The sequence below is a fragment of the Hippoglossus stenolepis genome, chromosome 8 (genome assembly GCF_022539355.2).
Source record: "Hippoglossus stenolepis isolate QCI-W04-F060 chromosome 8, HSTE1.2, whole genome shotgun sequence".
Lineage (NCBI taxonomy): Eukaryota > Metazoa > Chordata > Actinopteri > Pleuronectiformes > Pleuronectidae > Hippoglossus > Hippoglossus stenolepis.
In genome coordinates, this window is record NC_061490.1 from 26,520,839 (window position 1) to 26,546,695 (window position 25,857).

The 25,857-nt window shown below is 45.2% G+C and overlaps 2 protein-coding genes across 6 annotated transcripts in view; one reads left to right on the forward strand and one right to left on the reverse strand.

Annotated features, from left to right (window-relative positions):
* Positions 1 to 25,857, reverse strand: part of atp2c1 (ATPase secretory pathway Ca2+ transporting 1) — a 26,716-nt gene continuing 859 nt past the window's right edge. For 2 of the 5 annotated variants that reach the window (XM_035163254.2, XM_035163255.2), the window contains exons 3-28: positions 15,098 to 15,202; positions 13,894 to 14,010; positions 12,402 to 12,491; positions 11,751 to 11,786; positions 11,520 to 11,581; positions 11,224 to 11,332; positions 9,336 to 9,491; positions 8,947 to 9,015; positions 7,976 to 8,051; positions 7,820 to 7,886; positions 6,802 to 6,926; positions 6,472 to 6,569; positions 6,014 to 6,109; positions 5,819 to 5,908; positions 5,152 to 5,256; positions 4,791 to 4,947; positions 4,534 to 4,704; positions 4,053 to 4,150; positions 3,505 to 3,555; positions 3,268 to 3,434; positions 2,875 to 2,943; positions 2,447 to 2,563; positions 2,149 to 2,296; positions 1,971 to 2,066; positions 1,744 to 1,885; positions 1 to 1,600 (exon numbers count right to left, since the gene is read on the reverse strand). In XM_035163254.2, coding sequence (XP_035019145.1) covers positions 1,479 to 1,600; positions 1,744 to 1,885; positions 1,971 to 2,066; positions 2,149 to 2,296; positions 2,447 to 2,563; positions 2,875 to 2,943; positions 3,268 to 3,434; positions 3,505 to 3,555; positions 4,053 to 4,150; positions 4,534 to 4,704; positions 4,791 to 4,947; positions 5,152 to 5,256; positions 5,819 to 5,908; positions 6,014 to 6,109; positions 6,472 to 6,569; positions 6,802 to 6,926; positions 7,820 to 7,886; positions 7,976 to 8,051; positions 8,947 to 9,015; positions 9,336 to 9,491; positions 11,224 to 11,332; positions 11,520 to 11,581; positions 11,751 to 11,786; positions 12,402 to 12,491; positions 13,894 to 14,010; positions 15,098 to 15,166 — 2,703 coding nt within the window. In that variant the 5' untranslated portion in view covers positions 15,167 to 15,202 and the 3' untranslated portion in view covers positions 1 to 1,478. Of the gene's footprint in view, positions 1,601 to 1,743; positions 1,886 to 1,970; positions 2,067 to 2,148; positions 2,297 to 2,446; positions 2,564 to 2,874; positions 2,944 to 3,267; positions 3,435 to 3,504; positions 3,556 to 4,052; positions 4,151 to 4,533; positions 4,705 to 4,790; positions 4,948 to 5,151; positions 5,257 to 5,818; positions 5,909 to 6,013; positions 6,110 to 6,471; positions 6,570 to 6,801; positions 6,927 to 7,819; positions 7,887 to 7,975; positions 8,052 to 8,946; positions 9,016 to 9,335; positions 9,492 to 11,223; positions 11,333 to 11,519; positions 11,582 to 11,750; positions 11,787 to 12,401; positions 12,492 to 13,893; positions 14,011 to 15,097; positions 15,203 to 15,781; positions 15,910 to 18,116; positions 18,259 to 24,104; positions 24,223 to 25,857 lie in introns of those variants that run through there. The other 3 variants (XM_035163253.2, XM_035163257.2, XM_035163258.2) reach the window with 3 other exon arrangements.
* The window catches only part of pik3r4 (phosphoinositide-3-kinase, regulatory subunit 4), a 13,352-nt gene continuing 12,948 nt past the window's right edge, over positions 25,454 to 25,857 (forward strand). The window contains exon 1 of the mRNA XM_035163251.2: positions 25,454 to 25,734. The gene's annotated coding sequence lies outside the window, so the exon portion shown is untranslated. The remainder of the gene's footprint in view (positions 25,735 to 25,857) is intronic.

A 25,857-nucleotide genomic window follows, 5' to 3' on the forward strand; every position in this document is an offset into this window, starting at 1 on the left:
TTGTAAAAAACTCTTTAATATCTCTGCTGAAATAAAATCTCATTAATTTACTGACATGAGAAATGAAAACTTGGAAGAAAGAAAAATAGACTCTGCTGTTATTTCAGATAAATCGTCTTTAATTTCATGAGGAAACTGAGTCGTGAACAATACGACAAAAAAGAGGATTTGATGCTGGAAACAGCAGCAGAGTGATTTTACAGCCCACATGTGCCTTTTGGAAATAAATTAAATACAAGTATTTTAAAATCAAACTTTCAAGAGAGACAGCAAAGTAAACTACATTTCCCAGAAAGCACTGCGACTCCTCGAAGGTGGAAGAAAATTCTGATCAAACAAAAAAATCAAAATTTGACCAGAAATAAAAATGGAAAGTAAAATTATTGTGGCTTAAACCTTCGGGAGAATCTTAAAATGAATCACGATTGAACAGAGACACCATCCGTGAGTAAAGGGCGTCCGTTTCCACGGAGACAGACGATGAACGACTTCTCTAAGGCACAAGATGAGAGCGCGTCGGGACTGAAGTTGGCGTTTGCACCTGAAGCGGCGGCTTCGCCTCGACATCACGTTAACGTAAAACTCAGCAGGTTAGAAAATGTATTTTTCTCCTTCCACCTTCAAACAGCAGCAGAGTTTTAAATTTAAATAAACCAGTGGAAGAAGAAGCAGGAAAAAAATCATTTCTATGACTCGCAGAAAAAAGCAGGTGGTGGAGGTGTCACGCTACTTTCATTCCCCCGAAACGACTTGAACACGTTTGTTCTGCCAGTTAAAGTCACGACAGAATCTGAATATTGATATAAAGCAAACATCAATATTTCATGTGTTAAAATGAGAAAAAGGTTCATTAATCACAAATTAGATGTAATTATATATTGAATTTTATAAAGAAAAACAAATTAAAATCAGGTTTTGAGGATTTTCTTTCTTAAGTTTTCAAATCTCAGGTGAGAAACGTTCAAGCTGGGACATTTCACTGTTTCCTCTTTAGAGCAGAACTTTCACTTCAAAGGGAACAAAACATCCGATCATGAAGCGCGAGCATCAAACTGGTTCTGCACCATCACACCTCCACCACGCTGTGAACTCAGCCCAGTTCAGACCAGGTGGCTGACGGGGGCGACGCCTCCTTCTACATGACCAATTTAAAAAGGACAGAACACAAACAGTTGCACACGTCTTTAGTATTTGATTCATCAGAGGGTTTTCTAACGTACGTCCTAAATCACGAGCCGGTTCACGCTGGGAGGATGTGGGAGGATGTGGTCCGTGGCGTTGGACCTCAACAGGGATCTACAGCGAGGCTGAGCACAGAGTCAGGACAGGGCAGCCATCTCGCCTCGCTCCGTCTCCTCCAGTCACAGACCGGAGTCCCAGGGTCCTTGCAGTCTGAATGAGTCAGTGAGATCCTAAAACCCGCCTCCTCTTCGTCCTCCAAACATCAGAGTCATTCTTCCTGAGAGGGGGGGGGGGTGTCATACCTCGTGGAAACAGTCAGTGTGGGGGCTCCTCTGAACGCCCCTCCACCTCTCCACCTTCTTAATGGCCTCCGACACGACGCACACCGACGAGGTCAGACTCACCAGGAACAGCAGGTCTGCAAGATACACAAACTGCTGAGTCACAGTGTAACAAACAAACTGCTGAGTCACAGTGTAACATGTAACAAGCTAACATGGTGACATGCTAACAAGCTGACATGCTTTTTGGTGGAATGCTCCTTTAAGGTCAAACTCTTACCAAAGAAGCTGAGGCTCTCGGTCTGGAAGACGTTCTGCAGCGGAGGGAAGTAGATGACGAGCAGCTGCCCCATGATGGACGCCAGCACGGCGTAACAGAACGTCCTGTTACTGCACAGACCCATCTCATGGACCATACGAGTCTGAGGATCACCACACACGATCACACGTCACACACTCGTATCGTCATCTCACATACGAAGCAACATACGTGTGATAACGTCTCACCTGTGAGCGCGAGCTCAGAGCGTTGAACATGTCGAAGAAGACGAAGCAGGTGAAGGTCATGGTTGTGTCTCGAGGAGTGATCACGTTGTCCTGCAACTGAAGAGCGGAGAGAAAAGTTAGAAAAGTTAGAAAAGTTAGAAAAGTTAGAAGAAGAAGAAGAAGAAGAAGAAGAAGTCACCTCTCTCCAGAAGACGAACAGAGTCCCACAGACGATGACGAACGCAGACACCAGGACTTTGATGATCAGACTTCGGGTGATGATGCTGTCTCTAACGTTACGAGGAGGTTTTCTGATCACGTCCCGGTCGACAGGCTCCACCCCCAAACTGAAGAGACACACACACAGTTTGTGACAAACTCTGGAAAATTAGTCTGCAAAAGTTTGGACGTGTAGGACTTCCTGCAATCAGCCTAAAAAAGAATAATCTACAAACTGCATCAGTCTTTGCACTACAGTTCCCATGATGCTCCTGTACCTCTGAGCAGGAGGTCCGTCCATGATGATGTTGATCCACAGGATCTGCATCGCGTTCAGCGGGTTGGGGAAGTTCATCAGCGTCGCCAGAGAGATGAGCGTCAGCGCAGCAATGCTCCTGGAGACCGAGCGTCAGGGCAGAAACAAGATCAGAGAGAACAACGTCAGGACATGAGAGAACATGAGGAGAACATGAGGAGAACATGAGAACATGAGGAGAACATGAGGAGAGAACATCCGGAGAACATGAGGAGAACATCCGGAGAATGAGGAGAACATGAGGAGAGAACATTTGACAACATGGTGGGGAGAACATGAGGAGAGAACATTTGACAACATGGTGGGGAGAACATGAGGAGAGAACATTTGACAACATGGTGGGGAGAACATGAGGAGAGCATCAGGAGAACAGAGACGACCTTGACTCACGTGCTCAGCTGAAAACGGACAAAGTTTTTGATGTTGTTATAAATTCCTTTTCCTTCCTCGATGGCCGACCTGGAAAAAGAACAAGAAACTTGACTTGAATTTCAAACTAAAATAAATGATCTTTTCAAGCTAATTAAACGTGAAATCAAGTGAAGATTCCTTCACGTTAACGTCTCAGTGTTTTGACGACTTTAATAAAAAGTGAACAGAACTCGTGTCTCAAACAGATCAGTCACAGGTTCACATCCTGTGTCACGATGTTTACCACCTGTTCCTGTTGATTGGCTGCTGAAAGCTGATCTGAGATCTGTGGGTCGGAGCCAACGACCAGAGGAACAGAGCAAAGTCTGAACCAGAGTCAGATCCAGACACGAACATCCTGGTTTGACTCACATGATTGTCTGGAAGTCGTCGTCCACCAGGATCATATCAGCCGCCTCCTTGCACACGTCCGTTCCCGTCTGGCCCATCGCGATGCCGATGTCGGCAGCCTTCAGAGCGACGGCGTCGTTCACGCCATCACCTGTCATGGCGACCACCGCGCCGATGTTCTGGAGCGACTGCAGAAAGACAGGGCTTTAAACGCTTCTGAAAAAAGACAAACTGAAGTCTGTTGTTCGTGGTTCTCACCTTGACGATCTTCAGCTTGTGTCTCGGACTGGCTCGATAAAACACAGCGATCTGCACACACACACACACACACACACACACACAGAGAGAGATGATGTACACAAATAAACTAGAATTACCTGCAGCTTCCATGTACATATGATCACATTCACAGTAACATGAGGTCACTGTCACCTTGACCTTTGACAGATAGTCTGTGTCTGTGTGTGTGATTCTGTGTGTGTGTGTGAGTCTGTGTGTGTGTGTGTGTGTGTGTGTGTGTGTGTGTGTGTCTGTGTGTGTGTGTGTTACTGTGTGTGTGTGTGTGAGTCTGTGTGTGTGTGTGTGTGTGTTACTGTCTGTGTCTGTGTATGAGTCTGTGTGTGTGTGTGAGTCTGTGTGTGTGTGTTTCTGTGTGTGTGTGTTACTGTGTGTGTGTGTTTCTGTGTGTGTGTGTTACTGTGTGTGTGTGTGTTACTGTGTGTGTGTGAGTCTGTGTGTGTGTGTTACTGTGTGTGTGTGAGTGTGTGTGTGTGTGTCTGTGTGTGTGTGTGTGTGTGGTCTCTCACTCTGGGGACGATGTGTGAAAGCTGCTGCAGGTCCAGATGATCGACTTCTTCTCCAGACAGACACTGAGAACCTTTAGAGAAGAGACCGAGACGACTCGCTGGAGACAAACAGAGAAGAGAATTTAAATCATAAAGAGTTCATCGAATATTGATTCTTAAAAATCCTACAGTCAATCTTTATAATACATGTTGTTAATGTTGTGTGTTAAGTTGTTAACTGTTACAAAGTCTCTTATCTGCTTTGACCAAGGAGACGATTTGTTTAAGATTGAGATATTAGGACGATTATTATGATTGACGAGGAGTAGATGACCGATGCTGGAGTCAGCCAGCAGGGGGCGATCCAGAGGATTCCCATCTTTATTTACAGTGATTCACATTCAAACAAGTTTTAATGAGGATTAAATAGTTTTTGTATGTTTCATCTGTTCTACATCCTGCTGATCAAACACATTGAGAATACGACTCCACGCTCTCTGACCTATGGACACGGCCGTCTCCTGTGAGTCTCCAGTGATCATCTTGATGGCGACACCGGAGCTGATGAGCGCGGCCACGGCCTCTTTGACCCCCGACCTCGGAGGGTCGATGATGCCCACCAGACCCAGGAAGGTCAGGTTCCCCATCTCTGAACCGGACGCGAACGCCAGCACTGCCGGAAGGAGGAGGGAGAGGGAATGAGCCGGTTTAATGGCGTTAATGTTTGGGAGCTGAAGTCGTGTCATTGGCTCTTCTCACCTCGCAGGCTGGCCGAGCCCATGTAGCTGATCTGCTGCTGGTACAGCTCCCTCTGCTGGTGGCTGAGGGGAAGGGCGGCTCCTCTGCTGCTGTAGGAGCTGCAGAATCGAATCACCTGCTCGTACGCCCCCTTCAGGAAGTAAACTCCAGGCGCGGCCTGAGGGGCGACGAAGACAATTCATTGATTCAATATACATATAAAATACATACTTTGTGTATTTAACTGCAGATCATAACTCTTCATTATCAGTATGTTGGATTTTTGTTTATTGAATTCTTCTTCAAAAACAATGCAGCTGGTCAATATTACAAAATCTAATCAATAACAATAAATGTTTTAGTTCAATGGGGGCGTAGAGACCTGCTGGCTGTGGCGAACACAGCGGACCGCCATCCACTTCTGCTCCGAGGTGAAGGGATGCTCCTCCAGACGGACGTACTCCTTCTGCAAGCTCTCCAGCCCCATCTGGAAGACACAACAGCTGGATCAGAGACACAACAGCTGGATCAGAGACACAACAGCTGGATCAGAGACACAACAGCTGGATCAGACACAACAGCTGGACCAGAGACACAACAGCTGGATCAGAGACACAACAGCTGGATCAGAGACACAACAGCTGGATCAGAGACAACAGCTGGATCAGAGACAACAGCTGGACCGAGACACAACAGCTGGATCAGAGACAACAGCTGGATCAGAGACACAACAGCTGGATCAGACACAACAGCTGGATCAGAGACACAACAGCTGGATCAGAGAAACAGCTGGATCAGACACACAACAGCTGGATCAGTTGTTCATGTCACCTCAGTCTGGAGAACAAGAAAACACAACAAAGACTCTTTTCTGACGTGTGCTGCCCAGATGTGTCGCTCTGTCCCAGCAGACCTGTAACCGTGGATGGGAGCTCAGAAGGTCCAAACGTATCTCAGGATGAAGAAGAGCAGCCAAACACGGAGAAGACGAATGGTTCTAAAGGAGAGTGAGCTCCAGAGACACTTGCAGTCACATGGTTTGTCTTTACCTTCATGGCGAGGGCGATGAGCGCTCCCTCGGTCGGCCGTCCCAGCAGAGTGTGATTCCTGATCACGGAGTCGTTGCACACACAGCCGACCTGACGACACAAACACGTTCACCATTGAATCTCTCATCTCCTACAACAGCTGGATCTCTTAGTTACAAATTGTCTTTTGCAGATATTTTCCCTCAGTGAACTCACCTCCACGATCTTACTTATGGCCGGGCAGGAGAAGCCGTGGATGATTTCTCCGTCCAGAATCACTTCTCCTTCTCTGTTGTAGCCGACGCCCGTCACCTGCAAGACAGTGTTATGGGTAAAAACTGAACCGGACATAACGTGTGATTAAGAAATATTTGGTCTCATCGTCAGTGAAAGGACGAACAGACAGAACATCTAAAAACCATCCAGCAGCTTTGGCTCAACTTCTGACCGATAAACTGAACCAAACAGAGTCAGCAGACAAACTCAAAGGTTTTAACTTTAATGTTCCGACTCATTTCCTCTTCACGTCACACGTTCTGCACGTCACACTTCAAGCTCCAGTATAAAACCTCTTCTCAACCACAACCTCTCAATCAGCTGCACTGTCCAAATCTAAACTCGACTGCTCCCTGTGACGAGTGGCAGTAGCAGCGAGGTGAAGGAAAGGTTCCCACCTCGGCGTGGAGCCCGTCTGACGTGTACAGCTGAGTGACGGTCATCTCGTTCTTGGTCAGAGTTCCCGTCTTGTCTGAGCAGATCACGTTGCAGCAGCCTGATGGAGGACGACAACGTGCTCGTCAGACAAACACCTGAAACTGTCTGAAATCACATCGGTCGATACGACAGTTGTCTGAAGGGTGATGATCAGTTAGGTTAAAGAAATGTGGTTAATAACTTTATTCTGAATTTCAGCTTTGGGTCCAAACTGAGAAAATGAACACTGTGCCGTCGACGTGTCAGAGGCTGTGATAGTTTGATGCTGTGGATGATTAACTCTTCAGTACCCAGAGTTTCTACGATGGGGAGCTTCTTGATTATGGCCCTTTTCTTCACCATGCGCATCACACCGAGCGCCAGCGTCACCGTCACCACGATGGGCAGACCCTCTGGGATGGCAGCTACCGCCAGACTGGGGGGGACAATCCACAAACACGCCACTGAGATGAGACTGCATCTTTACTGTTTTTACCTGAGAACATTTAACATGTTTTCATTTTACTAAACTATCGTCTACAGACTGAACCACGAGACATGAGCTCCTGTTTCAACCCGTTCACTCAGTGTCTGAGTTTAAGATCGATATCTACATCTGTGACATCGCTGCTGTTTAAGATCCTGTGAGAAGTTTGCATCTTCAGAACAGTTTATAAAATATTTATTAGACTTTGTCTTTTTATTTCAGTTTTTATCCTTAAAAAAAAAACTTTTATCATATTTTATCTTGTTTCGTCTTGTTGTCACATTCTAATCCAATGATTCATTAAAATTATATTACTTGATTTCTTATTTTGCTGCGCTGTTTGAAGAACTTTACAACTTGAGTTTGAAAATGTATTTACAAATAAAGATTATTATTATTTTCAGGAGGAAATTGTTATGTGTATTAGTAAAAAAAAATGCTGTGTTAAAGTTAATTATCATTATTATTTATAATGTGAACGTCTCTCTGAAACAGAAGGAACATTTCCTCAAACTTGACTTTGTTTACTTTATTAGAGGCCGGAACCTGTAACGCTGCTTTAATGATCCTAATGATGATAATGATCAGACAAAGGTCAGTTATGTGATTTATATTCTCATAACAGAAGCAAACTTCAGACTCAGAGTTCAATCGTTTTCTAAACTCACAAACAGGAACATGAAGTCAGAGCTGAACCATCAGTTCTGTCTCTACTGCCCCTGCTGTTCATGTGCATATTGCATCTTGTTATTGATTTCTGAGTGAACACAGGGTTCATGTGAGGCAGCCGCCACGTGTCCAAAGTGTAGTTATCACGGCAGCAATGGTGAAAAGACACGTACCTGACACCGATGGTGAACATGTCGAGGATCCTCTTCCCCTGCAGCCACCCCACCAGCATGATGACCCCTAAAAAACACAGCAGCGAGCACATCAGACCAAACGAGGGCACGTGACACGCAGACGCTGAGGGTGAAGACTGACGAGTGAAAACCAACCTATGATGCCAAAGGAATAAAGAGAGAGCTGCTTCCCCAGCAGGTCCATGCTCTTCTGCAGCGGAGTTTTAGGAGCCTGAACAAAAGAAAACAGACGGAGGGTCACATCACGTTATCATGGACGGACATTTAAACTGTGACAAACTAAAGCCACGAGCCAATAAACAAACATTCACCAAACACAGACCGAGCGTTTATTCTCAACCTTAAAAAAGGAAGATTGATTTATAAATCAAGGCTCAGTGTAGAAGTGTCACATTCTCCAATACACGGTTTTCATGTTTTAAACTCAGATCTATTCATTTGAATGTCCACCTCTATATTCAAACCATATTAATTTAAACTTGATCTGTGAATAAAGATCAGAGACACTTCTACAGAAATGAAGATAAAATATCCTGGATACAGGAACATGAGGGGAACATCCAGGTGAGGGGCGGAGCCTGTAGAGCAGCAGGAGGCCGGACATGACGTATAAACTCTGCTGTGGAAAGATCAGTGTTGTTGTTTACAGCTCATCCACACCGGCGTCGGCCCTCATCACCAGAAGATCTGGAACCTCCTCGTGTTTCCAAGTGGACGTCTTCGTCTTCTACGTGTACGGCTCCTCTTCTTCATCCTGAGATGTTTGTGTTCTTCCAGTTTCACGTCCGTCACGTGTTAGAAACCTCATCAACACGTCCACTCGCTCTCTGGGAAGCTTCCACACATTGTCCTGCTGTGTCCTCACATGGACTCACTCTGACATGTTACACACATTTTACTAGGAGGCTGCAGGAGAAGATCCAGAACATGTCCAGAGACACTGACTCAGACATTTGTTCTCACACACAGAACCTGCAGAACATGTGAGGAACACGTGAGGAACACGTGAGGAACACGTGAGGAACACGTGAGGAGTCAGAGCAGCTCAGTGTGCAGCAGACATAAGAAGTGAAGCAGCTTGTTAACACTGAAAAGGGAAACGTTACCTCTTCTGCTTGCATCATCTTGAAAACTTCCCCAAACTCGGAGCTCTCTCCGGTTCCTATGACGATGCCCTGAGGAGGAGTTTGACAGCTTTAAACAAAGATCACACACATGTACATGAACATCGTTTGTGTCACATGATTTTTGTTCGTATAATATTTTGTATGTTTCTGCATCTCCAGGCCTCATGTAGGACTGAATCTGCTGGTTTGGTTTTCTAATATAATAACTGAGGGTTACAGTACGTGTATGTTGGTGTGAGTTCTTATCAACATTCAGCAACTTTGTGTTCTAGACTGTAATAATCAATTTGTTCGTACGTTGATCAGATTCAACAAATGCTTCTATCTTCAGAGAAACGTGTAAATGTGTGTAAGAGCTGTGCTGGTACCTTGGCTTTGCCACATCGCACCAGCGTCCCCATGAAGGCGACGTTGCTGCGGGAGGCGATGTCTCCATTGGTGGCTGCCAGCTGGTGGGAGGTAGACTTGGAGCAGGGGCTGGTCTCGCCCGTCAGACTGGACTCGTCCACAGACAGGTCGGACGCCTGCGGAGGACAGACACAGAGGAGTCACTAAACACTGATAAATAGATCTCACTCAAACTAGTTTTGCTTTGTAAGAGGAACCGGGGCAGAAAGTTTCTAAATCCTTTCAAAAATCCAAGATGTCCTCTGATCTAATGACGGGTTTTAAGGTTGAGATCAAACTTTATTGGTCCCCAGGGGGAATAAAGAGAAGACAGAAATAAAACATCAACGCCATATAAGAAAATGAAATACAGTGATGTTTTCAGTATGAGCCGACAGTCGGAGACAGACGGTTTAACAGCTGATGTCTTTAACTGACAGGAAGATGTTTTTTCCTATAATCATTCGATGACTTTGAAAACTTGGAGCATTTTTCTGGTGGTTTTGGTTCAGTTTCTTTGTCAGTTTGCTGATCTGCCACATCCCACAATGCAAAGCACACGTGGCTACAGGAAGCGTTCGCTCAGACTCGTGAAGAACAGCAGGTTAGTTGGGTCAGATCGAGGCGGGATCACGTTCCCACCACAAACTGCTCCTCAGTTGGTTTGAGACCAGACTCGCACCTCGTCCTCGGTGCAGGTTTCAGTTCACACCTGAGTGAAATCCCTGCGTTCACACTTACCTGAACAAATCCCACAGAGGATAAAATCTACAGGAATCTGGTTTGAAACAACTTGCTTTCTAACATTTTAATTGACCCTGCTTTAGTTGGTGTGAAACCTCTTATGATTCTACAATCTCTGCACAGGTTCTCTGGACAGAACTAAAACCTACTGAGAAATCATGGATCATGTCACGAGTCAGGCTTTAGAGTTTAATAAGCACATTTCTGAAATGTATGCTGATGCAGCAGTGAACAAATACTGAATACTTATAATTCAGTGGAATAACTAACTGTACAAACTGATCAGGGGACAAATTGTCTCTTTATGTTTGACTAAATAACAGACTGTTTCCAGGAAACCAAAACATTTCTCCTTTCTAGGAAATGATCTTTATGATGTAAAATAAAGAACAATACTGAGGGTGTACTGGGAAACCTCCAGGTGACTGTGTGTTATGAACAGGATGCACGGTATAAAGGATGGTCATAAAAAGAAAACCAGCGGAACAAGTCCTAACAAAGACTTTTAGAATAAGGATTAAATTAAGCCGAGTTCATACCACATATCTGAGTGGTGATGGGGGGGTGACACGATCTTTCACTGAGAGAAACCCCAGGTTAGGGTTAGGCTGCTACAGAACAACACGATGGAGGAGGAGGTGAAACCGAGCCCGACCCGAACCAGACAGGTTCGTTCTGTCCAGACCCAACCTGAGCGGGATGCAGTGAATATAAGCTGCACTCAGTGTGTTACTCTGTCACAGTTATTACTTGATTCCCCTGATTACAAATACAGTGGTCTCATCACCACTACATGTGCCCTCAGTCCATCCTGTGCTCTGATTGGCTGGAGCTGGAGATCTGATCAGAGTCAGCGACTCGACAGCGAGCCCCTCTAACTCTACGAGGAGGTCACACACAGATTGGCAGCTGTCAGTCAAACGCCAATCGGGGGCTTTTGCTTGCAAGTTGCAAAAGTCGTTGGTGAACAAGGCTTTAGTTGTGTGTGTGTGTGTGTGTGTGTGTGTGTGTGTGTGTGTGTGTGTGTGTGTGTGTGTGTGTGTGTGTGTGTGTGTGTGTGTGTGTGTGTGTGTGTGTGTGTGTGTGTGTGTGTGTGTGTGTGTGTGTGTGTGTGTGTGTGTGTACCTCAAAGAGGCGGAGGTCTGCTGGGACCCTCTCTCCCACCGACAGACACACAGTGTCTCCAGGAACCAGCTCCCTGGCCAGTAGGTGCTCCAGGTTCCCATCCCTGATACTGAGAGGGGGGGGAGAGGGAGGGAGGGAGACAGAGTTTTCAAACTAAAACGAGTTCAGCAGTGTTTGCACAAGTCTCTGATTTAGAGTCTGAAAACTCGTCCAGACGTAACCATAACAACAGTGATGAGCTTTAACCCTGCTACTGTTATGTCATAATAATTAACACCACGTTCCTCAGGACTCACCAGTGACATTCTGGAGGAACCAGCTTCCCGAGCTCTTCCAGAGATTTCTCAGAGCGATACTCCTTCACACAAAGAACAAACACGAAACATGATGCAGCACAAGTTCACGAATATATACGTGGAGAAGATAATATACATACACACAGACACACTGTAAACCTTCCTTATCCATCTTAACATTTATGACACTTTTACAGAAAGAGGCTGAAAACAGGGACGCAGCCGACTCACCTGGACAAAGGCAACTGTCACGACTATGATGATGGCCTGTAAATAAAACACAGCTGGATGAATGTCTGATACCTGTGTACAGTATAAAAGTATAAAAACTCAGATATGAATCATTCGTAAGTCAAGGATTCAACCTGGAACATGACTTTTCATGTTTCCTGCTTCCTTCTCACGTCTGTCACTATGTCGACTTTGCATTTGGATGCGAGCGCTCTGCTGACGTTCATGTGATATTTTCTGTTTGCATCTTGTTTTGTTCACGTCTCTTCCTCAACGTCCTGGATGATGAACCTTTGCTTTAAATGACCAAAATCTTTCCTCTTTCGCTAAAATCAAAACGTAATATTTTAGCTTCACAGCAAGTTGGGACCAAGACAAGTAAGTTGTTTGTTCTGTTTAACACTTTCACAATCTGCAGGACTTTTGTATATTATTTATTTTCTCTTTTTATCATCTTTAGTTTTCTCATCCTGAACATCAAAGTAATTATTCCGAAAGTCTTGTAAAAGCATCTAATTTTCCAAACTTGCAGATCAACACCTGCAGAGTCTCCATCTTCACTGGTGACGCTCCCATAAAATGTTCATGTGCACACAACTGCAGGTCTGCAAACTGAAATCAAAACAAGCCAGAAATGAAGGAGCGACTCACCACAGTGATGCTGATAGCGTCGTCAAACTGGTGCATGAGAACGCTGATGACGGCCGACGCCAGCAGCAGCAGAATGAGAGGATCTTTGAACTACAGACACAGTGAGAGGTTACGATGCTGCGAGTGTCCGGCTCCACAGTGACATCACTTGTTTTCAGGGTTAAGGTCAGAATAAGTTTAGGTTCATTTGACCCTCAGGATCCGTGCACACGTGTTTTCTGTGATGCATGGACACGAGTGACATTCGTCCACAGTGAAGATCGAAGAGGCGGAGCTCGCTGACTCAAGTGACGGATCCAGCTCAACGTTCACCTCCAGCATCCAAACAAGTCTGTTTCTACCCTGATGACTCGACACAGCAGATCAACTCTGCATCAATTCACTCAGCGCAGACTAAGCTGCTGAAGATGGTTGACAGTTCTCTACATTGTGGGGGGGGGGGACTCATGTTATGTCTGCATTCAGATGAGCTCTGATTGTTCTGTAAGTGTATGTGGGACGATCTGTTACTGCTGCACGACACAAACATGTAATTCACTCAGAAATATTATTATTATTAGAAATGCATGAAGTGAGAACATCATAAACATTGTATATACTATCGTGTGTGTGTGTCGCTGTGTTCTCCTGACAACACAATGACTCTCCAGAACGTGACGAGCCTCCAGACGTTTTATCAGGCAGCAGATAAAAGTAGTTGGTTGGTTTTATGTCGGCGCTGCTGTTGGACGTGTGAACAGCTTCCTCAGACTCATGGTCTGATAAATCAGCAGCGGTGCAGCATGGGCCGGCAGATAAGGGAGGGAGACTGGAGTCAGCAGCAGCGAGACCACACACACTTCACTTTATATGGTGATGGAGTCAACACAGACTCACTGGTTATAAACAGTGGAGGCCACAAATCTATCAGCTGCTGCGATACAATGTTGAACTCGAGGATGAAAACGAACCCTGACCGTGTGGATCAGTTCACCACTAACTGGGATGAGAAAGTGCTTTCTGTGTAAAACTCAGTGCTTGTTGTGTGACTTCCAGTGGTGAAGACATTTTCAGATCCTTCACATAAATAAAAATACCACACAATAACAAAAACTAACTACGGCTGCTCTCAGGAATTGTGTGGAGGTTCAGAATGTGAGAACACAAATGTCTGAGTCAGTTGCCCCGGACATTTTCTGTTTTCATGTCAGCAAACAAAGACTCCAGTAAGCATCAGAACGAGGCAGCAGCAAACCAGCAGCTCCAGTGTTCTGTGAAGTAAAATGATAATGGAATCTGGTGTCTGTGGGCAGAGAGAGATAATGTCTGTTTGTGGAACAGAAATAATCTATTCAACAAAGAGCTCTGTCTCTGTACCATTCCTATCATTGAGTTGTCAAACACTCTGAACCTCTCAGTGACATGCAGGTTGTTCGTACTCGGTTGCTGCAGCACAGTGGACTGAAGATCTGCAGAAGAACCTCTCTGGGTCTACGCCTCATAGCTCTTTTACCTGTAAGATGTATTTCTTCCATAGTGGCTCCTCTTCACCGATGTCGAACTCGTTCCAGCCATGGTACACCCTCCTGCGGTTCACCTCCTCCTGGGTCAGACCCGACTGCAGGTCGGCCTGGTTGGATTTGGAAGAAGTTGTTCATACTTTGTATGTGTCCATACAGATCATTTACTGGTGGAGAATACAAGATGGATAGTAGAGAACACGTGTTTCCAACAGTAACAGTTCCACCTCATCGCCGCTCCAAGAAAATAAATCACTGCTCCTTCCCCATCGACGTTTCTCGTTTGTAATATTTCATGTAACTAAGCAACCAACTTGTCAACTGCAGTAGACAATCTACTTCCTGTTTACACCACATGACCAGTGGATGTGGATACGGAGCGGCAATGCTCATCTGGACGAAGGGGCGGGGCCTCAGTGCAATGTAGCGTTCAACTGTTATGTGACGTCTTTATATGTTTATTCAATGTCACTTTTCTACCTGAAAGCAGCAGCTGGATGAGAGTGAGTCTGATGTGTGAGTGTGAACATGAGAAAGTTTCCTCCTTCTCTCCCTGAGCGTCTGTTCTCTGTGACTCTGCTGAGTGGGTTCCATCTCCTGTGAGAAGAACTGACTGAGAGTCAGCTTCAACTGTCACAACCAGCTCCAGGTGAAGAGTGAAGCTGAACTGAGATCAGTTCAAAACACTCTGAAGTTATTAAAAAACAGAGTTTATCTCCAATATTCAGCAGGAAACTGTTAAACATGAAGAGTTCTGAACAGTTTGGTGGATTTGTTACAGCTGCAGCTCTTCAGGGTCAGGAAGCAGAGGATCATGGGTAATATCCAGTGTTCAGCTGTGTTTCAGCTCAGTGGGACGACTCAGTCAGAGTCAACACATTGATTCACTTTGTTTTTTCTACACATGAAAACCACTTCAGACACAGAGACCAACAGAGTCAATCCCCACATGAGGCTGCAGGGGGCGCTGTCGCTCAATAACTGTTTTAAAACAAAAAGGTATAACAAATATTTATAATTCCAAAATAATTCCTGTGAGAGCGACTCGACAGTAACATGAGCTGAGTAAACGTAGAGGATGTGTGCGAGTGAGTCTCACTGTGTTGTCGTTGTGTTTTGATCGAATGTGAATAAATTGTCTGTTAACTTGAGAATAGTTTGTGTACAGCTGTGTCTTCTGCTCTGAGGGAACTGTACCTGCAGGACACACGCGACTTCGTTGACAGGGAGTTCGCTGGCTTTTTTGGAGGTTAGTACCGGGACCATGGTCTCATCTTCACTGGAGGGTTGTCTCTCGGAAAGCTGCAACACAGAGAAATAACTTTACTAAACCAACAAGTTCTGAGCTCGAGGACATTTATCTGTGGGGGAGGTCAGAGGAGCCGGTTAGTCCGGAAATAATCTGAGCTCTGTCAGCTGAGCAGCGTCTCCCACTCGTCCACAGCAGAGACGTGCTCTACAACCTCAGTCTGACGCGGCTCTGCTGCCTGGAGCTGAACCACTTGTTTTTATTCAGTCTATGATTTTAAACTCAGACTTTACACCCTCAAAACGGTTGAGTAAATCTTTTAATGAACTTGCTGTTGTTTTGTTCCACCAGAGATCTGCTGATGGAACCACAGGATTCGCACTGTGCTCGTCTCACAGAACCACAGACAAATAAAGAACACATCACCTGCACACACATGTGGAGATTAACAGTCATTTAGGTTCGTGTCTGTTGCAAAGAAAACTGCTTTCAACAGCCTTGATGACTTCAGACCAGTGGCTCTGTGATGGAGAGACTGGTCCTCAGACACTTTCAAACTGCTCTGGATCAACACCAATGTCCCTACAGGTCAACTGAGGACGTCATCAACACTCCATACTGCAGCGGCTCACCTGGGACGCCAGGGGACATACGCGAGGAAGTGGTTCAGCTCAGGGCTCACCAGATCCTGCCCAGCAGAACGGAGACGGACTGGGGGTTGGACTGTGAGGACACGGGGCTGCGTGCTGAACCCTCTCCTCCACTCACTCTACACCCACACCTACCCACCAACCCACAGCACCAATGCAACCCTCAGGTTTGCAGATGACACCGCTGTGGTAGCCTGGTTGGACTGATTCACGACAGTGATGAGACTGTCTGCAGGGATGAAGTCTGCAAACGGTCCAGAGAAGGAGGAAGCAGGGTTTAAAGACAGCAGGAAACAAAAGGAGGACGAGTTCAGCTCCGTCAAAATAAAAGAAAGACCCACAGGGTTTAAGAAGAGAACGAAACCTACTTATACCTCCACTCATTTTTCATGTCATGGAGACGAGCTGTTTACATTCACTTTACTTCAGCAGCTTTTCTCAGTGAGCTGTGTGTGTGTGTGTGTGTGTGTGTGTGTGTGTGTGTGTGTGGATTCATCTTTCCGTAAGCCGTGAATCTTAATGTACATTAACAAGTTTGTTTGTGATTGGCTGTTGATCCAGGTATGGTAAAAACATTGTGGATTTTCTGACAGTCTGAGGTCCGTCCTGACCTCTGGAGCCTTTCACTGAATTCTGCTACTTCAGGCATTTTACTAGGGGGCATTTGTCAGGGCCCTTCAGACTGCGGTCGTACTGGACGGCTTCAGGTGCGACTTAGTGCGACTGTGTGAATGTGAACCAGACGTTCCACCGCTCTCAGAACTTCAGAGTTCATCTCTTCACAGAGTGCAGAGGACTGGATTGTACAGAGTAGTAGTAGAGGAGGAATCATGTGACCACAGGGACGTCTACAGTACGACTGTTCACTTTGTCTGCTCAGCAGTTGGAGACGACCCGTCCGGCACACAGCGGGGAATGAATTTCAGGTATTTCTCATCTACTGACAATATTTTCACAGCCTCAGTTTGAAGAAGAAAAAAAAATAAAACCTCGTCCTCCACGTCTTCTATTCACCAGGTTTCTCAGAAACACAACTTGACTGCAGGTGTTCGTTTTAACACCTTAAACGTCAAGCACACCTATCGAACATTAAAGATCAGTTTCAAAGTAAAAACAGCAAACTGCAGCAGAACCAGAGCAGGAAACTGGTTCAGGAGAATAAACATCATTCTTCACTTCAGCCACACAAACTCATTTAGAGACTGAAAACAGTCAGGACACAGCGATGATGCATAAACCACACAGCTGCTGCAGCTCCTCACTTCTACAGGTTAGAAAAGTCTTTTAGGAAGTGGTGCCAGTAGTAATATGTTCTAGTTATAAATATACATAAATATACAACCTGCTCAGTGCATCAGTGTTAATAACGAGGACCAAGATGCATTTCAGGGGAAACACCAACAAATTGGCAGATATATGATGATGGTGAGTTTTCTTATGACTCTTTTCTGGAAGAGTTTACGTTTTAGTGGACGTTATAATCACCTCTGATCGGGACGTCCTCACATTCACCACAGACACCGTGACCTCCTCAGATCCACCACAGACACCGCTCCCACAGTACTCTCACATTCACCACAGACACCTGATGTCCTCAAACCACCACAGACACTGTGACGTCCTCACATTCACCACAGACACCGTAACGTCCTCACATTCACCACAGACACGACGTCCCTCAGACACCCTCACACAGACACCGTAACGTCCTCAGATCCACCACAGACACCGTAACGTCCTCAGATCCACCACAGACACCGTAACGTCCTCAGATCCACCACAGACACCGTGACGTCCTCAGATCCACCACAGACACCATGACGTCCTCAGATCCACCACAGACATGACGTCCTCAGATCCACCACAGACACCGTAACGTCCTCACATCCACCACAGACACCGTAACGTCCTCACATCCACCACAGACACCGTGACGTCCTCAGATCCACCACAGACACTGTGACGTCCTCAGATCCACCACAGACACTGTGACCTCCTCAGATCCACCACAGACACTAACATCCTCAGATCCACCACAGACACTGTGTGACCTCCTCAGATCCACCACAGACACTAACATCCTCAGATCCACCACAGACACTGTGACCTCCTCAGATCCACCACAGACACTAACATCCTCAGATCCACCACAGACACTGTGACCTCCTCAGATCCACCACAGACACTAACGTCCTCAGATCCACCACAGACACCGTGACCCGGTCAGTTAGCATTAACCAGGACTCAGGCACTAAGCATCAGCTAACATGTCCAGCTTCTCCTCTGCTCACACATCACATTGGAAAGTCCCACTGACCAGACGCAGTGAAAAGTGACGTCTGCCTCGTCTGCTGCCGCAGTGCCTCTGAGCAGACAGACTCGTCCTCAGCTGTGGGAAGTTCAGCAGTGGACAGAACGGACAGTGAGGCCTTCAGCAGCTGAGGGGATTGTTTCTGATTAGTGACTGGAGCTTATCAGAAGATCCACCTGATGATCCAAGGTCTGCCCTCTTCAGGATGGGAGGGCAACTGCAGTCACAGGCTGAATGTTGTCAATGGATATGATTAAAATGTTCCATCTAGTGTCTGTGACCCAATGAGAACTACCGGTACAATTTTAGAATAAGGGTTAATGGAGTCTGAGGGTCATTTTCATACATCCTCCTGACATTCAAACTTTAAACAAACCAACATGAAAAACAAACGCAGGAGAATGGACCTGTTCCACAGTCCTGTCAGTAAAACAGCCTTCATCCTGCCCTCATTACAACCAGCATCATCATCTTCATCGTTTCCCAGCAGCTCAAATTAGTTTCAGGTCAAACTCATGGGCTGAGAGTCGGTGTGGGCCGAGAGCCAGATCCCTGCAGGGACGCTCACTTCCCTCCGACACCTCAGCATCAGCCTGGCTGCACAGAGGAGAGAGGGCGAGCAGCAGGAATTGTGGGATTTGGAATTTCATGTATGGAATCGCAGCCGGACAGGGACGTGGTTTTTACTCGCAAGACAACCTACAAATACCTAAGAGTACTGTGTTGTCTATTCACCTCGCACACGAGCAAATACCCAAACCACACAATATAAAAGTCCACACAAACACGCACATAACTCACAACACACTGGTGCTACAGCGGTAAATCCGTTCATTGTTCTTTCTGTAGCACGTGTGATATTTGTCGCAGCGTACGGCCCAGTTTAATCCTGACAGCAGGAAACAATGACTACACTTCTGACCACACGTGTCATTAACAGCTGGTAACACAGGTTTGACAGGAATCACACTCACCACGTTCCCTGAAGCTTCAGTGAATCACAGAAGTGGATGTTACACCTGGAGGAGTGAAATCTAGAGCGGATTCAGTGCTGCATCTTTACACAAGTCTCTCTTTTCTCTTTGTCGTCTGTGCAGTGACCACTTTTATTTTTTTTCTCATTATACTGTATTTTACTAAAGTGTACACATTGTTTTTAAATGTAAATAAACTTTACTTATCTTCTAGGTCTTTTACAGTGTTTATTTATTTTTATAGATTGTTCTTATCTTTTATCCATACACACGATTGTCAAAGCACTTCTCAACTCCTGTTTATAATGTGCAAGATAAATTAATCTGTCTCGACTAAAAATACCTTAAGAAACTAAATGCAAAGTAATGAGCAGATTAACTAATAATGTTAGTTGTTGCCGCTGCAGCCCCGTTACATTTCATTGAGCTGACGCTTTTATCCAAAGCGACTCACAATCAGTGCATCAACCATGAGGAACAAACCAGAACAACAAGAATCAAGAAAGTACAATTTCTTCAAAAAAGCTAAACTACAAAGTGCTGTAAGTAAGTGACATTTAAGTGCTACTAAATTGTTAGTTTTAAAATGTTATTCAAGGTGTAGTCTGAAGAGGTGTGTTTTTAGTTTGCGGCGGAAGATGTGTAGACTTTCTGATGTCCTGATGTCCACGTGGAGCTGGTTCCACCGTTTAGGAGCCAGGACAGCAAACAGTCGTAGTTAAGGCCAATCAGTGCCTGAAGTTTGTGCTCTTTAAACATACAATTACTGATAATCTGCTACAGCTTCAGTTTCACACTGAGATTTTTCAGAATCAGGTTTAATGTCAAGATGATGATCGGCCTCTGTTCAACTGGCCGTTATCGACACGCTTCACTAACCGCTGGTGTTCATTACAACTCCCCACTGAGCGACTGCTGTCAAGGTTACAGCGGGAAGGACACAAACGCCTCGTTTATCTGCAGCCGAGACGTGAATATCAGCTGAGTGCAGCTCCACATGGCCACAGGGTCGATGTTCACTACTTAGCTCGTCTGATTTAATGACAGTCACAGAGAAAAACTAGTCTGAGGCAAAGTAGGTCAAAGCCAAACACGACGACTTTCACAGACAAGACTCAATTAATTCCTACAGAGTGGGACCAGGATCTGTCCACTGTGGAAATAAAACTTCTTATTTTTAGCGTCAGTGTCTTCAAACTGGAGCAGCTTCATACCATAAATATTCACAAATTAAAATTGTCTCCTTTACTTGAGTGTTAGCGAAAACAGAAAGAAATATGAAAAAAACTGGTTTGAGAAGCAGCAGCAGAAATAAAACTAGTAAAAGGTGACAAACTCTGGAAAATGTCCAGGAAACAGAGACCGGAATTAGTTTTTCAAATATGAAGAACGATAGAGTGAAACATCACACAACGATCCAGGCTCTCAAACACTGGTTCAGTGACTCAATACAAATCTCTTCATTAAAAATGAATTTCCACTGTGTGCAAACAGAGCTTTATCCACCGGATACAAGAGAAGCTGTTTTCAGACATGAACTCTGTAAAATGTCCGGAAAATAGTGTCCTGTCATCTTTGTAGTTAGTGTTTGTCCTGTGAAACAGGATCTTGTTCCGGGTGCGACTCGTTCACACCAACAGGAACATGTGGGAACATCAGGCGAGGGGCGGAGCCTGTAGAGCAGCAGGAGGCGGGACATGACTTATAAACTCTGCTGTGGAAAGATCACATCCACATCGCATTTTACTTACTTATTAACGTATAAAAGTACCTTAACAGTACTTTCTCTTCTTGTGTTGTTAGACAAACACAAAACCACAGGACAGATTACCAGTAAGCTTGGTGGAGGGAGGTGGTGCTGCTCAAGAAAGATTTGAATTTCTCTCCAACACTGCAAGTTAGAACATTTTTCAACATTTTCCATGATATTTCAGAGAATAATTGATGGATCTTGGTGCAGAATAATTACAGGTTTAGAGGACCCTTGATTTAGGTGTGTGTGAGATTTGGTGCAGATCCAAATAAAAATCTGTATCTAGTGAATTTAAACGTGGCTTCATAAGGAGACTGTTGGGCTGAGCTCACTGGGTGATGTCCCACTTTGTATTTTTGATTCATCTGTCGATTATGTCTCGAAGTCCAACAGAAACACTGTCAAATGTCCTGTTCGAGCTACAGTCTGAAGATATTCAGTTTGTAGAGGAGAAAAAACCTGCTGATTGGAATAACAGCAGCTCTACTGCCGTCAATGAAAACACTGTGACCTGCTCCGGTATGTTGTTGACTGCGTTTCTGTCTCGATAGTGGTCAGAGGTTCAGTCGGGTCTGGCAGGATTTCAGGGAAGCTGAGTGGATGCTGAACGGACCGACAGGCTGCTGCGGAGGCCGTCAGTCAGTGTGACCCCGACTCAGACGCCAGCAGAGTTTAATGGAAGGAAGCAGCAGAGTGTGAAAGAGGCTGAGAAACTGAGGATGAGTGTCTCCACATAGGATATCATGAGAAGGGAGGAATGGATGGAGAGTCACTGAAACTCCACCACCTTCACACATGTGCCCCCCCCGGTCTTTAGCGGGTAGACAACATGAGCAAACACACCAGGCTCTGCCCAGCGCTCAGCCTCAGGATTAAACTGCGTTTTGTTATAATGGGATTTATATCCTGAACGCCGCCTCACATCCTGGTTATAGTCTTATTATTCAGGATAAGCTGCTTATAGGTGTCTTTGTGTCCCACTCACCAGGAACCAGTGTTAGCACGGCAACACAAACTACAGTGGATACGAACAACTGCTGAACACTGAACTCTACAGACTTCACTGAGAGATAAAACCAACAATGTCCCAGCTGGAGAGTGTTCATCATCAACAGTTTACTATACTGTCACATCTCTGTACATAGAGACAATCAGCGACCGTACATTAAAATAGAAGTTTCCACTTCCACCCACAATCAAATGAATAAAGAAATGAAGTTTAAATATCTGCTGTCCCGTCTGCCAACATGGAGGAGGCAGGGATTATGACCTTGTGGCGGGGTCTCTCTTAAAAACTCCTCAAAGAGTGTGAAAACACAGGCGTAGTCAAAACATTTTAAATCAAACCGACAGGAAAAACTCTTGTCTAATGTTCTCATGAGCTCTGACGGGATCTTCTCTGTAACTGGGTTCAGACTCCCTGGCAAGGCTTGGAGCTGCCCTTTTCAACCTTTAGCCCCTCCCACCGGGCTTAATCACTAATTCAGACACATTTATCTGCAAAACCAGTCCTTGAAACAAAATAAAAGTTTACAATAAGGTCTTTACATGTCACCAAATAAATCATCTTTAAACAAATCAAATGACTTTTATAAACAAAAAGGTAATAACTAGAAACAGTACAACTCTTAATTATCTTTAAAAAAAACACAACCTATTTAAACAAACAGGAAGTTGTGCCGTGTTTGTTCCCTCTAACTTTACCCTGACGGCGAGATGAACGCGCCGCGTCCCTAAACCGCTGGTGTGTGTGTGTGTGTGTGTGTGTGTGTGTGTGTGTGTGTGTGTGTGTGTGCGTGTGTGTAACCCAGATGCGGAGCTGACGAGTGTGCACCCTCGGTCGCCCCACAGCTAAACAGAGTCGGCGATGGTTAAATAGTGATCAACTAGAAACTGTAACAGGAAGCGTCACTGACCTATACTGCAGCCAGCCACCAGGGGGCTATTGAGACCCTTTGGCTTCACATTTGGGAGCCATCACGTTGTTCATCTTTATCAACAGTTTATTGCGTTAACTCAGACAAATGTTAATATTGTTGAAATTCATTACTTATTTTTAAAGTTAAAAAAAACATTGCGTTTTGTAATGTCCAGATTAGTAAAGTGATTATAACTATCATTAATATAATGCGACAAGCTGCATATTTCAGTACGTGTATTTCCATTTCATGATAGTTAATTGAAAACTGTCTTACTGTAAATAAGATGTGTAAAATGGTCTGTTTAGATCTTTTCTAGTCTTGACCACTCAAAGTGCTTTTGGCCACTCACACATTCATACAGTGCGTCGATCGAACAGCCGCCCTTCTGGTTGGAGGACGACCGCTCTCCCCCTCAGCCACAGCCAGCCCCACATATCTGTAATAATGTGCGTCTGTGTGCGTCCAACAAAACAATGAAATGATTCAAATTCCCAAACGGTTTAAAGGTTTACTATGTTGAATATTGTGACATCTAGTGGTGAAGTGTCATGTTGCAGCTGAACACCCCCCCCCCTCCAAACATGACAGAGAACCTGTGGCAGCTTCAGTTGTCATAAAAACTTCAAAAAGGTTTAGTTTGTCCAGCCTGAGTTACTGGGAAAACATGGCTGCCTCCGAGGAGCCGCTCCGGATGTTGATATAAAGTATGTAAATATAAAGTATGTAAATATAAAGTATACAGGGCTCATTCTAGTGTAAACAAAACAACAGTTTGTAGAGTTTGGAAGAAACAAGTGAAACATCACTTGGATTATTTTATACTTTCTAACAGAAGATCGTTTCACCTGAATCTGAACCTTTAAATAATCTCATTGTTACAGAGGGAACTTAAATCATCTCTCACACGCACACGCGCGCACAGACACACACACACACACACGCACGTTAGCCTCGGTTAGCTGTTTGCTAGCACCGCTAGCGACAAACAACGACGGCGGAGACGGAACGTTTCCACCGGTGAAACGACCCCAGTCCCCGCCGGGCTGTCCAGCACCGCCCGGGCTCCGTGTCCCCGCGCAGCGGCGCCACCGGAGCTCTGCGCGGGGCGAACAGCAGCGCCCCTCCGGTGACAGCAGCGGGCTAACAGCCGCGCACAGCCGCGCACAGCGCTCCACTCTCGGCCAAACTAAACCAAACAAACCCGCCGCCTCGCTCGCTCCGCGGCGGGGATCCAGCCCCGCTCGGTGCCGGGGTCTGCCCGCGGTGGGCCCGTGGACACTCGGTGGGATCCGGTGTCGGAATCAGCGGATATTTGACGTGAAAAGTCGTGAAACGCTGAACTTACCAGCGGCTCCCGTTTCTTCAGCATCTTCCGTGAGGGACCAGCGAGCCGCGGCCATCACGTGACTGCACGCAGCGCTTCCGCCAGCCTTCAGAGTTAAAGCCCCACTCAGGGCGAGGCCGGAAACCACCGTTTATTATCACATTATTATTATTGTCAATCCTCTTGAAATTCAGAAAATCTTTAGAATAGTCTCGACCTTCTGTTCTGGGACCAGGTTCCTTCACTTCAATATTTAGTGAAGGGTTTTCTATATTTCGACACATTAACTCGTCATTTTGTTCTTTATTGTTTTGAGGTATGAACTTATTTAGTGAGTTACTCATTATTCTAAGATACTAATTCCTAATTATTTTATTTTTTTAAACTCATTTTTAAATATCAACTCACCACTTTGCTACTTTCTAGATATTAAGTCGTTATTTTGAATTTTAAATTATTTTAAGATACCAATTCATTATTATGCTAAACCTCTCAACTAATTTTTGCCATTTTCTTCATCATTTGAGTTAACTCATTATATTTGAAACACTGACTTATTATATCCCCTTGAAGAAGTTAAGTGGTAAATATTTGTTTAGTGCAATGTTTTAAAACTTTTGTATCCAAGTAAGTTTAACTGGGAACCATTCTTTTTGTTCAGAACCGTTTGTGATAATGATTTTTTGATAAAGGTTCCATTTCTAAAAGAATATAAAATAAAAAAACTAACACACATTAGAAATCCCACAAGGGGTTTACCTCATCAAGTTTTTATATCTGGGTCATAACATATCTATACAAACATATACAACATGTACGATACATTGTCCCTCACCGTGTGAATGTGACTCAACCAGACACCTCAGGGACTACCTTAGTTTCTTAAGGATAAGCTGCTTGTAGGTGTCTTTGTGTCCCACTCACCGGGAACCAACTATGTGTTAGCACAGCAACACAAACTACAGTGGATACGAACAACTGCTGAACGCTGACCTCCACAGACTTCACTTCACTGAGAGATAAAACCAACAATAGTTTTTTATTTTGAAAATCAAATCCCTTGATTTCCTCTCAGGTCACGTTGACGTCACAACCAGACAGTTTCTCTGGCTCCAAACAAAGATCGTGTGCGGTGACGATGCTCGTCCTGAGGGTTAGGGTCAACCCGAGATATTCTACATCATGAACATGTTAAGATCATATTTATTTGAAGTTTATTAGATATTAAATATAGACTTTACAGTTCAGGACTTTGTAAGGATGATAGACATTTACGGACCATTTATTTTAACGACCGAGGGCTTCATCTGCCTAATAGACGATCTCAGTAGTAGCTGTAGTTGACCACTGGGGGGCGCTGACGGGTTTTCAGTTTCCGCTCTGACCCGGATTCATAACAACAGCTGGAGACGGCTAATGAGTTAGCAGCTAGCTCCGTGATTCCGCTGCTAACGCTAACACTAACAGTTATTCACGGTTAGCGTCACTTTCACCGAGTCCCGCAGACGCGACATGAAGACGGTTGATCTGCGCTCAGGCTAAAGTGAGCAGCTGTTAGCAGACGTTAGCTAAACTGTGGGGGACGTCGCTCACTGCTAGCCTGCTAAAGCTAACGCCACAACAGTCCCGTGCAGAGCCGCGACATCACCCGGTAAAGTTTCACCTGTACACGGGTTTTTATCAACACTAACACGTTGTGTGTCGTTAACGCTGTGATGGCTCAACGGCAGTTAGCTCCCATGCTAAGTGTCCGGCTGCCTGTGGAGCTGGATCA